Genomic DNA, 13,945 nt, shown 5'->3' with positions numbered 1-13,945 from the left:
TTAATGCCCGGCAGCCCCACAGTCTGATGATACCGCCACCCTGCTTTTCATTTGGAAGGCTGGACTTTAAAGAAATACTTTTGTTGGTCTTTAAACTTCCCGATCCATCGGAATACTTTCACTTTGTGTCTTTAAAACTACATTAAAAGCGACTGCACGTTTCGATTCCCAAGAGATGATGAGATTTCCCAGAGGAGAAACGACGCCTGGTTCTGGAGGAACTGTGACACAGCGGCCCTCCCATTGGACCCCCGCCAGCTCCTTTGGCCCCGCCCCTCCTTGGCCTGACACATACCACTCCAGAACTCCTAATATAGACCCAAGGGTAACAAACCCAGCCGTCTGCTGCTCTGAAAACAACTTCTTCATGGACACACCACAGGATCATGGAGCCTCCTTCGCAGGTGACGCACTAAATGTGAAACACGGCGAGGAAAGGTGAAGGTTTGAGGAGTTTAAACTGTCGTGTGCAGAATGTTGAGCTGCTTGTGTTTCAGGTGTCATCAAGAGGAAAGAAGACAGAACTCCAGGGACAAGGTGCAGTTATTAGAAATATGACCGTGTGGGTTTCAGATCTAACCTGCATGCTGGTCATTGCTGTGCATGTGTGCACATATGTCCATGTCTAAATCTGCTCCCTGCTCAGACGGGGCTGAAAGCAGCTGCTGCCATTCCTCCCCGGAGCCTGATGCCACAGTCTACATGAATTTCATGAAAAGTCACCGCTGCTACGACGCCATTCCAACCAGCTGTAAACTGGTCATATTTGACACCACGCTGCAGGTGAGGCCGCCGTGCAGACACACACACACACACACACACACACACACACACACACACACACACAAGATGCTGCAACACAAACTCTTTTGTCTTCGTGAAAAGCTTCACTTGTGGTGGATTATTCTGCTGCCCAACAGGTGAAAAAGGCCTTTTTTGCTCTGGTGGCAAACGGCCTGAGGGCTGCGCCTCTCTGGGACGCCAAGCTGCAGAGATTTGTAGGTAAGATGAGGAATCGATCGCACCGTCTGTGAAGATTTGAATGTTGTGAGTTATAATAACTCCTTTTCCGTCACAGGGATGCTGACGATTACAGATTTCATCAACATACTCCATTGCTATTATAAGTCTCCCATGGTGAGTGTGAATACGCAAAAACTACACATTAGAAGTATGTACATGTAAGTTTGGGTTATTTAGTGTCGATCGCTGACACTTGGTGCAAACACAATGAAGGAAGTGGACGTGAGATGGGATTGATAAATTGTTAAATTGAGAATATGTCCTGTTTCATTAGAATGCAACCCACCAAACAGTCAACAGCAAAGAAATGCTGTTTTGTCTTTGAAAGAGAAGTTTTTCAAAGGTGGAAGCCACATATTCCACTACTCATCCTACAAATGCACGTCCTTGACCAATGAGTCCTTATCTTTTCATTATAGTCCACAGAGAGCAATAAAAGCACACAGATCTCACTCTTGTGGAAGGATGAACTTGTCCCGCCCTCGTTTCACATTGTTGTTGTTGCCACGGTGACTCATGTGTTGACGTTGCTTTGGAAGGTGCAGATGTACGAGCTGGAGAGTCACAAGATCGAAACATGGAGAGGTGAATCACAGCAAAGTAAATAGCCGGCACGGATGAGTGGTGTCGTCTCGGCCGACTTCCACTTGAGCTCTTCTCTCTTCTTCTGTCCAGATATCTACTTACAGTATTCCAATCACTTCCTCATTAGCATTTCTCCAGAGGCCAGGTCAGCACGAGCCACACCCACATGTCATCTTACTCCTTTAACTCCATTTACATGCTAATCAGCTCTCTTCTCCTTCCAGCCTCTTTGATGCCATCTATTCCTTACTCAGATATAAAATCCACCGGCTGCCCGTCATCGATCCGGAGTCTGGGAATGTCCTGCACATCCTGACCCACAAAAGGATCCTCAAGTTCCTCCACATATTTGTGAGCACGCCTCCTCCCGTGTTGCTCAGACCGTTACGTGCCGCCATTCTTCAACTCTGCCGTTTGCCTGTTGCCAGGGGAAACGAATCCCCCAGCCTGCGTTCATAAGGAGACGTATCCAGGAGCTCGCCATCGGCACGTTCAGGAACGTCGCCACCGTCCAGCAGACGGCGTCACTGTACGACGCCCTCTCCATATTTGTGGAGAGGCGGGTGTCTGCACTGCCGGTGGTGGACCACCAAGGTAGACCTCTTTGTAAACTACACACCCGTGTTCATTCGCTTTCCATCTCTGCAGCCGGTGCTTTGTTTTCCAGACAAAGTGGTGGCTCTCTATTCAAGATTTGATGTCATTGTGAGTAGAAAGGACAAGTCTGTTATCACCGCTAAGATCTGGAAATACAGACACAGACGTGTTTATTTGTTGACAGAATCTCGCCGCCCAGAAGACTTACAACAATCTGGACATGACGATGCAGGAGGCCATCCGCCGGCGCTCCTGCTACGTTGAGGGTGTGATCAAGTGTTATCCCGATGAAACTTTGGAAACCATCATAGACCGCATAGTGCAAGCTGAAGTACGTCTTGGTTTCTCCTCACGTCACTGGACCAGAGAATAACAGCAGCTCATCTCGCTCCCGTCTTGTTTTTCCTCCTTGTTCCAGGTCCATCGGCTGGTCCTGGTGGACCGGGCGGATGTGGTGAAGGGAATCATCTCTCTGTCTGACCTGCTGCAGGCCATGGTCTTAACCCCAGCAGGTATTGACACCCTTTTGTCCTAGCACCCGGGGACAGAGCCCCCCCGCTCTCCTTTACCATGTTGGTAGGGTTGAGTCTGGACAGTGGACCCAGGCAGGTAGGCCCTGGAGCCTCTCTCCCACTTCCTCCTGATAACCATCCACCCTCCCGGGTGTCTGGTTCCTCTGCCTCTCACGTGTTCTGTGCTTCTGAACACTCGCTCAAGTCCGGCTGCCTGAATTCCACAGTAGTTTTTATCTGTGTCTTTCAGAAATTGGCTCTGGACCCAAATGAGAAAATATAAGAGGAATAGCATTTTCCTGGCAGCGCGACTGTTTACAACAAAATGTCTTCTGTGATCTAACCACTGACTTTATCTAACCTTGATTCTGCAATTTGTATTTGATCAAATTGATCAATAAGTGTTTACTCAAAATGTTTCTGTTTACCCACATGGGTTTTGTTGTATTTGTTTATTTATTGGGGTTTATATGTTTTTTTGGCTGTTTTATGTTTCATTCACTTTGTCAAGATCCCACCTGCATCCTTTCATTTGTGCGTGTGAATGAATGCAAGATTACTTATTCGTAAATGGCTTATATGAGACCTTCACATGGTAGATTAGGGTCACCATTTAACCCCAAACACATAATTTTGGACTATGGGAGGAAACACATGTAAACTGTATCACTTGTAACGTGGAAGCATAGGATACAGACAAGCGAAAGCAGGTCATTTATACAGCAATATGACTTTTTTTTTCATATTAAGTGACACAGAAAAATAAGCCTTCAAATAGTGATATTTAATGACATAGTCCTAAAAACACGTTGTATTTTGTAAAATGTATGAACTCAATAAAGAAATCTATTATTTACATGAGTGCACATTGTGTTTTCTTACAAGGACTTATAAACATCAATGCCAATGTCCGTGACAAGGCGCACTAAGCATGCAGGGATAGTATCACCGCCATATTGGATGGGTCTCAGTCCATTAGGGTGTTCAATATTACTTACACATTTTTTGTCCACAATATGAAAAATATTTTTTTACGCATCAAACCATCCTGCATCATAGCTGTGTCTGAAGTTCGTAAAAAAACAACCTACGTGAAAATTCGTTTGATAAATTAGTGTGTCATCTTCATTTAAAACGTGTAAACATTGCACGAGAAGCGACGCAGAGACCCATCCAAGATGGCGACCACACAAGTACAGCTCCCGTGTACTGATATGTGAGCGCTTTTGTTCGATTTGCGCGATCCACCGATTGTGCTGCCCCTAACCCTCACCGCTGCGCCATCAACAAATGCTTTCGTGATCAGCCAATGTGTGTGCGAGCTAAGGATTCGTTATTTGCGCAGCGCAATCGGTAGATTGCCTGACAGATAGAGGTCTCTGGGTCTACGGGTGTGCGTCTACGACTCTACAGATATGTGTCTATGGTCCTAGCTATACAGTAAACAAGGAAACACGTGACTATGTTTTTTCTCATGTTTCGTCATTATATCCCTCCGCCATTCTGCTCGTCAAGTTACCGATACTCGTCCAGAATAAAGTTCGAGATATGATACTATTGATCAAATTGACATATTTTATCACCCATGTGAATTTGGATTCATGATACTGTTTTAATTATTTTCGACTCAACGTGTATTACTTGTACGTGTACTCGATATAGATACATAGGCGCAGTATATACCGAATGAAGCGGTGATTCTGATTTTATTTTGAAGGCACAGAGCAGAAGTGCTCACTGTCCTTTTTCCGCGGAGCTTGGCGGTTGTCTCTCCTTAAGCCCCGTGATCTCCGACACAACATAACAAAGTGGAGGAAACATGGCGAGCGGAGGGGAGAGCGGAAGACGGCCCTCGGTGGGCTCCTCCTCGGTCGGCCTGGAGGACCTGTTCCCCGCGGGGTCCTCGGAGCCGAGCTGCGGGGACGACAGCCCGGAGCTGGTCCGCCTGCGGGAGCGGCTCCAGGCTTGGCTGTCGCAGTACGAGAGCCCGCTGCTGCGGTTGCAGCGGCTGCTGGTGTGGGAGAGGCCGCTGCACAGCATCTCCGTGGCCCTGACGCTCAACACCTTGTTCTGGTGAGGAACGCTGCTTCTCCGCGCCGGGAGGCGGCCGCTCGGTGTCAGCCGGGACGCCTCGGCCCGGACGTCGGGATAAATTAGCTAATCCCGGCCGTAGCGTCGTGCTAATGCGGCGTGCGGGGAATCTCCTGCCGGGGGGCCGAGCATCACGGCGGCTGTCCGGAAACCGATTGTTGCGTTAAATCCGCGGTGTCGTGTCGCTGCAGATGCGAAGATAGATCCTACCGGAGCCACGCTGCCCGTTCTCCCTGCCTCCTGTCTGTCAGTGCAATGACCCGAGCCTCGGTGTGTCTCCCCAGGCTGCTGTCCTCCACCTCCCTGAGGCCGCTGTTCCTGCTCAGCGTGTCCCTGCTGGGGCTAATGCTGCTGGAGAGGTGGAAGCCCGGCCTCCCCGTCATCACCGGTGAGCCCGGGCCTCTCATGCTGCTTCGACCTTTCTGTGCAGTTTGCATGTTCTCCCTGTGCGTGATTTATTTTATTATTTTTTTTTACTGTCGTTTCTTTCCAAAGTAGAAAACACCCATCCTTCCATCTTCTTTACGACTTTCTTTTTAGTTTTTCTTCATAACTTTTTCCCCCCATCAACACAACCCGCAACAAAACAAGGAACAGTGTGAATGTATTCCCCAAAAAAGGAAATTAAAACAGAAAAAAAACACACAAAGCAAAATAAAAAATGGGGGTTGACCTGGAAATGAATAGAATCTGAATATGAGGCGCTTGTAGTTAATTTTCATCTGTTTCAGTGGCTAGGTGCATTCACTATTTTCACCATCATTTATCTAAATGTAGAATGTTTGTTCCAGATTCTGCAGCTGCTTCATGGTGGTGAGAAAGAATGCTGTGGTAGGGTCTTTTCTTCTGGAGCCGGTGTTTTGTGATTATTTTTACTTGCTGCATCGTTTGCATTCATATCAGCACCGAGACCAAATGTTGTGCATGACATGCAAATATTAAAACTGATGACCTTTTGATATAATTCTCGATGCGTTACTTCTTCACCATTTTGACCTGGAAATGCAAACGAATCGGTGACGACGGCTCAAACAGGCCGTTCATGTTTTGTTCTTCCTGCAGGCAGTTTGTTCCCACTAGTGTTCAGGTCTTATGTCGCCTTGCTGCTTCATCATAAATGTCATTATTATGTGGAACAAAAGTCTAAATTGGTGCTTCCAATATCTGGCATGACCACATTCGTGGACCGTTTCAATGACGACACAGCGGTTCACGCTGGGGTTCGAACTGGGGCACGCTCGGGGGAGAGGGGAAGGGGTTGTTCTAGAAAAACCTGTCGTTGAGCTGGTTGGTGTCACCGTCCTCCGTATCGGCACACTCAGAGCTTCAAATCAACATGCCTCCTGAAACCTTCCATGTGTAGTAGTAAAGAAAGAGGAAAAACAACTGAAACTCACCAATGTGTGACTTTAAATGACATTCTTGTCCTCTTATTGAGTCGCTAATTCTGTCACTTTTCTCTCCTGCAGTTCAACACGTGGAACCTCATCCTGCTCAAAGGTGTGTGTCGCGTCCAAATCCACCTTTCAGTGACGTCGTTGTTGGTCTGAAGTGGGTGTTATCTGATGCCAAACATTTTCCCTGTCTTCTCCGTGTCCTGCAGTGAGTTGCTGGGCGCCGAGCAGCGCCTGCTCAGCATCCCGGAGCTCAGCCACCACCTGGCTGAGAGCTACCTGACCTGCTGCCTGTACCTGCAGGAGATGCTGCAGTACAAACGGCAGAACCATGGAAAGGTGCGTCGCCACACACCTGCAGGACGTCCATCTTGTTCCTCCACTAACGTCTCTCTGCTTTCCAGTTCTGTGTGCTGATGTGCAGCGGCGGCTCTGTTCTGGCCGTGGTCGGACATTACGTTCCCGGGATCATGATCTCCTACATCATAGGCGAGTCTCCTCCCTTTAGCGCCAGTCACACGGCTGCCTTGTGGTCAGCCTGCTCACGGCGTGTGCTCTGCCCAACCCCCTGCAGTGCTGAGCGTGCTGCTGTGGCCACTGGTGGTGTATCACGAGCTGATCCAGAGGATGTACACCGGCCTGGAGCCCATCCTGATGAAGCTGGACTACAGCATGAAGGGAGACACCGAGCACCGCAAGCACGACAAGAGGAGTGAGTGTTGGTCACAGTGTCGCTTTAGAAAGCTGGAACATCGGGAGGAATACTAGATACAATAGTGACTGTTATTGAAACCTTGAGCCGCTTCTGCTGTTGTGCAGGAGGCGTGTTGACACATTCAGTGTGTGTGTGTGTGTGTGTGTTGACAGAGGTGAAGAAGGAGATGGAGGAAGGGGACGAGCCGCGAGCTGAAACGGAAAGTGAAAGTGAGGAGGAGCTGTCCTGTTTCGCTCCAACGGTACGAACACACACATCACACACACAGAGGATACAGAGATTAGAGGTTTTAGTGTGTGTGTGTGTGGGCTTCTCTATACAAGGTGTGTGTTGTGGTACGTGACCTCCAGGATTGTGTTTCATCAGTAGACGTGTGACGTTGCTGGAGTCAGTCCAGATGATGGAGTAGGCCTGGGCAAAATGTTGAGTTTTAAGAATAATTTGAGTTTTTTGTTGCGGACAATTTAAAAAAAAAAAAAAAAAAAGAACTTAGAGTTTTTTCTACTCTTGCTACGGCGCACTTCCATAGCGCCCCCTTGTTTCTCTCACAGAAATGCATCTGGCCTCGGTACGCCTTCAGGTTAAGACGTATTGAGAGAATTCCATGTTAATGTTTTTGAAAATGGTGCAGCTATTAATGTGAATTTCAACAATTCAATCTCCTTTCAAGCTGCAGAGTTTTTTTTTTTTCTTTATAAAAGACCAGCTGGCTCTTTGATTCCAGGAGGTAAACGGGGGTTTGCTGAAATAAAATGAAAACTTCCGTCCTTCCGTCCCCCGGCGCCACTTGAATTCCACTAAAGTCTCATTGTCCCTCATCTGATTTCAAAGTTTCCCCCGGTTGATTTTTGTCCAGGTGGACGTGAAGACGACGGCTCTGGCCATGGCCATCACGGACTCGGAGCTGTCGGACGAGGAGGCGTCCATCCTGGAGAGCGGCGGCTTCTCGGTGTCCAGAGCCACAACTCCTCAGCTCACCGACGTCTCCGAAGGTGAACCGCCATCCTGCGACTGATTCCAACAGTCACTCTCTCTGACTCTACTTCTGTAATTCATTCTACTTTAGTCCAATATTCTATACAGCAGGGGTGGGCATTCCTGGTCCTCGAGGGCCACATTCCTGCGTGTTCTCCATGTCTCCCTGCTCATGAGTTGTCATGAGGCTCTGCAGAAAGCTTGATAACGAGCCAATCATTGCTGTCAGCTGTCTTGATGTGAGGACACATAGAAACCGTGCAGGACTGCGGCCCTCGAGGACCAGGAATGCCCACTCCTGCTATACAGTATTGGTATATTATTGCCTTCTATTCTACCCCATTTAGTTTTGATTCTGGCTCATTTTCTGTTGTGGGCCATCATAATTCAATATATATTCATATGTTTCAATCTATTTTGTTAAATTTTATTGGAGGCTATATAAATATATTTAATTTTATTGTCATCTACTGAATGTAGTTGTGTTTTCTGTTCTGTTCCCAGTCTTCCTCTTTGTTTGTTTTTGGTTGTTTTTCATAAGTTTCCCATGTTTATTATAGTTTTTGGTTTTTATTGTTGTTTCCGCCTCCTGGAGGAGAACAGGATCTAGATCCTCCTCTAGATTTGAAGAGGAGAACAGGATCTAGATCCTGTTCTCCTCTTCAAATTATAGTTTTCAGATGCAGACATTGAAAGTGTTTCTACTGTTCAGTGGGGTGTACTGAGTCCCGGTGTGGTTTCTCCTCCAGACTTGGACCAGCAGAGTCTCCACAGCGACCCGGAGGATCCCTTCCTGCGCGACCTCCCCGACTTCCCCTCGGTGGAGGAGTTCCCGTCCATCGAGCAGAGTCTGCTTCACTTCCCAGTGCGCCGCCCCAGCCAGGCGGACGGCGGCCAGGCGGGCGCTCCGTCGGAGGTGGAGTCTCTGAGCCCCACCAGCCTGCTCATCCAGCACCTGGCCTCCCCGCTCCACTTCGTCAACACGCACTTTAATGGACACGGCCGGCCGCCCGGGGACGAGGAGACCGCGCTGCCCGGCTCGGGCGTGGCGGCGGAAGCAGAGGGGCGGGAGAAGGAACCGGCGGTTACCCAGGGTGCACAGCAGTCGTTGGAGGCCTTGAGTGAGGAGATCGTGAGCACGGCCATCTCCACTGTGGTGCAGAACACTTTGTTCGCCCTGCTGCGCTCTGGCGAGGAGCCGTCGCTGGACGAGTTCCTCCCCACTGAGATCCCGCCGGGCGCGCTGGACACCGCCGAACCGCCTACCGCCGCCGAACCGCCTACCGCCGCCGACGCTACAGCCACCACGATAGACCCGCTCGGTCCGGACGCACACTTGGACGAGGCCATCACGACGGAGAGCGGCGTCGGCGAGGACTTCCCCGACGACACGCTAGTTCCCACCGAGGACGAGGACTTTGAGCTTTTGGACCAAAGTGAACTGGAGCAGGCGGACGAGGAGCTGGACCTCGGCTCTGACAGACAGGCGGGGGACAGAGCTCTGGACGCGTCTCCTCCCCTGCATCCACCACAATCGTAGCCGCCCCCTCAACCCCCCCAACATGCAAGCCTTTTGATTTGTAATGAATAACAATACCTTTTATTTTTAAAGCACTTTTCATTGGGAAAAACTCAAAGTACACAGTAAAAACACAAACACCTAAAATTACAAATTTAAAGAGCGTCCTTAAGAGTTAAAAGCCTCTTTAAAAAGGGAAAGTGTTTTTTTTTTTTTTTGAAGTGGCCACAGGGTCCTGGTTCTGGGAGGCGGAGGGGGGGGTGTAAGGGTGAGACGTTAGAGATGGTGGAGATGCGGCGTCTCGTGGAGGATGATCAGCTCCGGTCAGGTGACATTCATACATAACGACACAGTTTTACTGGAAGCTTCCGCACACGGCTCAGTGTTGTGGTTCTGTTGGAGCAGAGCTGAGGGGAACGTCACGGAGACGTCGCCGCTGTCGGCGGTGAAGCCTTCGTTTTGTTCCCCTTCACCTCTCGTCTTGTTTCCTGTTCAGATGTTTATGTAGAAGGTGCTGCCAAGAGGTGAAACATTGGATTCTGTTACTAATGTTATAAATTATTTAATTTAACAGACGCTTGATGGAAGTTAAAGCTGAGGGGGGGTTTGGAACGTCCAGTTTGTTGCCAGTCGTGATTGTATGTATGAGAGTTTCCGTTATTAAGAAAAGCCTAACTTCCCCTCTGAGGTTTGACATTCAATCACTTGTTGCCTCGAGACAAAATTACTGGCGTCACTGGGAACTCAACCTTAATTATCTCCACATTTAAACGAAGCTGTTGTTGATCTGCGACACAGACTTGTTAGATTTGTACATCATCCCCTCGGTGTGTATATTTCCCCGGCCAGTCTGTGCATGCCGCGCATCACGCATGTGTTTCCCATGATCGGCGTGTGTGTGAGGTCAGTCTTAGTGTGACCGCTACTGGAGCGGCTCTGGATCATCCGTCCAGGCGGAGGAGGGTTAAATGTTCCACATCTCGGGGTTGGGAGGTGTGAAGTCAGTCTAACATGGCAGAACGCGTGTCCGTTTTCCGACCCCGTCGTAGTGCACTGTATTTGTACTAACCTCTTTTCTTTTCTTTCAGTCAATGCCTCCTTGTGTATAGTGTAGAAAAGTGTATATTCTGCATGTAAAAACAGCACTCTGTTCAAGTTCTCCTTGTCAGCTGACAACGTACTGCACAATTCGTGAGGGAAACAAACCTTTGAATGTTTCAGGTTAAACAAGCCCATTGATGTCTAATGTTGCGTTACAGTGAGGGAGTCACACTGTTGATGTGTCGGAGAGGGTAACATCGGATCTGAAGAAGGAAATTAACAGACTAGTGTGTCTATGGTAGTTGTGTGTTTTTGCTTAAAATACTGCTTCTTAAACTATAAATATATATATATAAATACAAAAAAGGCACTTAACTGAACTGTACAATTTAAAAAGAAAAAGAAAAAAAAAGGAATATATTTTCTAATTTCTCCTTTTTCCATAAAGTACTCAGTTTGATCTTTTACGTCTTTAGAAAAAATAAACGAAAAATGTAACCGAGTTTCCTGAAGCAGAATATTGTTGTGAAACTGGTCGAATAAAAGTGCAACAACTCCACATGTGAACGTAAGAGAATAAAAGAACAAACTGAAGCAAACGGAGTGTAAACTTTGATCATTTGAACTGTGACAGTCTAATAGATCTAACAGACTTAGATATTTGGCCCATTAATTCCTAATATCAATAATAAACCAAGTCTTGTTTGGTTAAACTCCTTTTCATTCAGGAGCCACAGACATCCTGGTTTCATCTTGAGTGGTAGAATAGAGCCTGAATAACTGGAAAATCCTTTTCTAATGTAGTTAAGAGTCAATTGCTTCCTTCTGCAAACTCCTTTTCCTGTGAAAAGAACAAAAACACCTTTTTTCCCACATTTGCTTTAAATGGAATTATTTCTTTGGTTCAGATATTACTGCTACTTCTGTTATTACCTGCAGCAGCTCGTGGACTGAAAGCTGAAGTCTGTCCTCCAGCTTGTCTCCGACAGTCAGGTCAGCCAGCACGCAGCATTTCCCCTCTCTGAAGGCGACTGGGGCCGAGAGGACGACGCCCTCTGGAACGTTGTAGTGTCCTACGAGCAGACGAGTTTCATCACCAGCTGGATTCCGGATCCAGCGGGAGTGTCTGGTAGTGTCTCCTAACCTGTGCACAGTACGCCCGCAGACAGGACCTCATGTGAATCTCCAACGCCATTCCAAGCCCTCAAGACGGTGAGGACGCCGTTGGCCGCCGCCATGCCGGCCGCCCGGTCTGTCTTCGCCGTCACGGCTCCTCGCTGACAACCTGCCAGGTGTTGAAGATCTGTTTCCAGCCATTTCCTGGGGGGGGGGGGGTTCTCGGTCAGACACGTTGTGAAATGAACATTTGCACAGCTGAGTTTGCTGGGAAGTGTTGTAACCTGACGGGATCTTATCGTGTTTGTTTACAGAACCTCCAAACAACCATCTACATGTTTCAACAGGAAGTCTGAACGTCCCACTGCAACGCACCGGTCGTGAAGGACCTTCAGCACTGGCTGGGAGAAGAACTGAGGTCCTTTTATTGGCCCATCATAGTTGAAAACCTTTGCCATCTGCAGGTCAATGTAGAAAAGGCCGCTGATGTTTCCCCACACGATTACATCTGTAACATCTGGAGACCAGGAATACGTTGGAAAAGTAGGCGGTGCTAAATAAAATAAGTCCAAAGGATTTCTACCAGATACCTGAAGCCTTCACTCTCAGCTGCTTTGCAAGGATGGCCTTAGCTTTGTTCTCCAGCTGGGTTGCCATGGCGATAAATTGTTGGCTGTCAACTGAGGCAGCACAGTCCAGCAGCAGCGAGCATCTCAGGTTGACGAGGGAGTCGCCGGACACGATCACCTTCACCTTCCTCTGCGCTCTGGAGTCGATCAATCGGCCGTACTCTCTGTACCGCTCTGAGATCTTCATCACTCTATTCCTCCTGTCCTCCTTGGGGTCACCCTCCCCATCAGCTGCTCCGTCGTCCAGGAGGAGGATGACGTCGGCGTCTCTGAATGCTCGCTCCACGTTGGTGTGAATCGTCACCTGAAGAAAAGCCTTGCATCAGTTTCTCTCTTTTTTTATTTTCCAGCTTAAACAACACAGGTGTGTAGTTTATCGTACCTGATGGAGCGTACCGAGGGCCAGGTCCTGAGTGTCCATCCTCAGAGCTTCCAAATCCTCCTCAGTGCCCTCGAGGTCCAGCAGATGGAGGCTGATGACAGAAACCCGGGGGAAGGTCTCAGCAGAGAGCAGTCTGGGAATCAGTGTGTGGCAGGGTGGGCTGAGAGCACTGGGAAGACGGCAGTTAGTTTAGTGGGGTTGTTGTTTAGTTTAAGACATTGACTGTCTGTAAGGTGGACCCACCCACTGATCCATATGTGAAAGGGTTGAATGAGGCTGACACGTTGCTGCTCCTCGGCCGTCTGGTTAAGTTTGGCCTGCAGGTTCTCAGCAGCGACACTCAGCATCGAGTCTGTGGGCATGTCTGAAGTGATCCCGTAGTATTCCTGCATAGCCACCGATTAAAGACGCTGTGAAGGGGCTTTGATTCCATGATCATATATTTGCTTACCTGGCAGTGCTCCAGAAAGTCACTGAAGCCCCCTAAGAGCATCGCCTTGCCCCCTTGGACCACCAGGTCCCTCCAAACCAGAGGAGAGTGTTTGTGTTCCCAGCCTCTAATCTCACACGTGGCCTCCAGCCATTCCTATCACAAACATGGAGGGAGTCAGACAAAGCAATATTTGTTAGGAAAAAAAAAAAAAAAAAAAGCATTACCGTCCAGTTGTCTGGCAGGACCGAGATCTTGTGGACTCTGAAGTCTGGCAGACATCTCTGCAGAGCATCAGCTAAAAGTTCCGCTTTGGCAAAGAACGGACAGTCCGCTTTACCTGCAGTGGTGAGAAAAATCTGATTTACTCTGAGCACTGGATTTTATACATGAATAGATTTTATCTTACCGGCGAGCGTGAACATTGCCATTATTTACAGAAAGTGTCGGTTGCTAGGAGACAAGATGAGCTGCAACGAAATGAGTCCGTGTAATCCTCGAGACGACCCCAAAGTATCACCCATTAGATTTTTTTCGAGTAACTAGAAAATTCCAGAGTGAATATTGTGTGCCTGTCTCTCCTTCGATCTCTTTTGAGAGGAAAGGTCAAAGGAGAGAAATAATAGTGTAGCGATGCTACAAACGCCGGCCGGAACTTTGTTTGCTCGTTGCTGTCATCTGGTTGCCATGGTGACGTGTTGTCGCCCCGTGTTCCTCTTGTATCTCTGCTGGTTTATTTTGAATAGATCTGTGTTGCACTGTGAGTTGCGGGGATGTTGCGGGCGAGCAGACCCCTCACTGCCGAGTGTCAAAATAAAACAAAGTTCTGAGTGTCATTCCTGTGTTCGCACTTCTGGCGCTACAGTAATAGTAAAACAAAACGGGCTCCCAGTACAACAGTCTTTGCACCACTAAGGCAGGCACAGGAGTAAAGTA

At 48.3% G+C, this 13,945-nt stretch overlaps 3 protein-coding genes across 3 annotated transcripts; 2 read left to right on the top strand and 1 right to left on the bottom strand.

Moving 5' to 3' along the window:
• Nucleotides 1-386: 386 nt before the first annotated feature.
• prkag3a (protein kinase, AMP-activated, gamma 3a non-catalytic subunit) lies at nt 387-2,862 on the top strand (the record flags this gene model as incomplete). The annotated part of the gene is made up of 12 exons (XM_080492693.1): nt 387-404; nt 498-537; nt 647-783; nt 921-1,002; nt 1,079-1,143; nt 1,569-1,608; nt 1,699-1,753; nt 1,833-1,959; nt 2,037-2,202; nt 2,276-2,313; nt 2,390-2,536; nt 2,624-2,862. 12 exons carry the CDS (start codon nt 387-389, stop codon nt 2,738-2,740), a joined length of 1,032 nt encoding a protein of 343 aa, XP_080348819.1. The 3' UTR covers nt 2,741-2,862.
• Nucleotides 2,863-4,464: 1,602 nt separating this feature from the next.
• Nucleotides 4,465-11,048, top strand: retreg2 (reticulophagy regulator family member 2). The gene is made up of 9 exons (XM_080493142.1): nt 4,465-4,790; nt 5,093-5,196; nt 6,278-6,308; nt 6,412-6,541; nt 6,607-6,691; nt 6,777-6,914; nt 7,070-7,158; nt 7,774-7,909; nt 8,642-11,048. The coding sequence occupies exons 1-9, from the start codon at nt 4,537-4,539 to the stop codon at nt 9,430-9,432; spliced, it is 1,758 nt and encodes a 585-aa protein (XP_080349268.1). The 5' UTR covers nt 4,465-4,536; the 3' UTR covers nt 9,433-11,048.
• A 215-nt stretch (nt 11,049-11,263) lies between these two features.
• On the bottom strand, nt 11,264-13,440 carry mdh1b (malate dehydrogenase 1B, NAD (soluble); the record flags this gene model as incomplete). Its single annotated transcript, XM_080492692.1, is given in 10 exon segments — nt 11,264-11,293; nt 11,386-11,525; nt 11,597-11,772; nt 11,944-12,155; nt 12,157-12,501; nt 12,580-12,749; nt 12,752-12,965; nt 13,031-13,165; nt 13,237-13,349; nt 13,419-13,440. Coding segments are annotated over 10 exon segments (1,557 nt in total).
• Between the last annotated feature and the right edge of the window lie 505 nt (nt 13,441-13,945).

This window comes from Lipophrys pholis (assembly GCF_963383615.2).
Source record: "Lipophrys pholis genome assembly, chromosome: 23".
In the NCBI taxonomy this organism is placed as follows: Eukaryota; Metazoa; Chordata; class Actinopteri; order Blenniiformes; family Blenniidae; genus Lipophrys; species Lipophrys pholis.
The sequence above is the reverse complement of the archived record's forward strand: the minus strand, read 5'-3'. Positions and strand labels throughout refer to the sequence as shown.

Excerpts from the sequence above, each read along its gene's own strand:
- retreg2 (XM_080493142.1), top strand. The coding sequence starts at position 4,537 with ATGGCGAGCGGAGGGGAGAGCGGAAGACGGCCCTCGGTGGGCTCCTCC. Across the intron at positions 4,791-5,092 it reads ACGCTCAACACCTTGTTCTG|GCTGCTGTCCTCCACCTCCC; the intron begins GTGAGGAACGCT and ends GTGTCTCCCCAG. Across the intron at positions 6,692-6,776 it reads CATGATCTCCTACATCATAG|TGCTGAGCGTGCTGCTGTGG; the intron begins GCGAGTCTCCTC and ends AACCCCCTGCAG.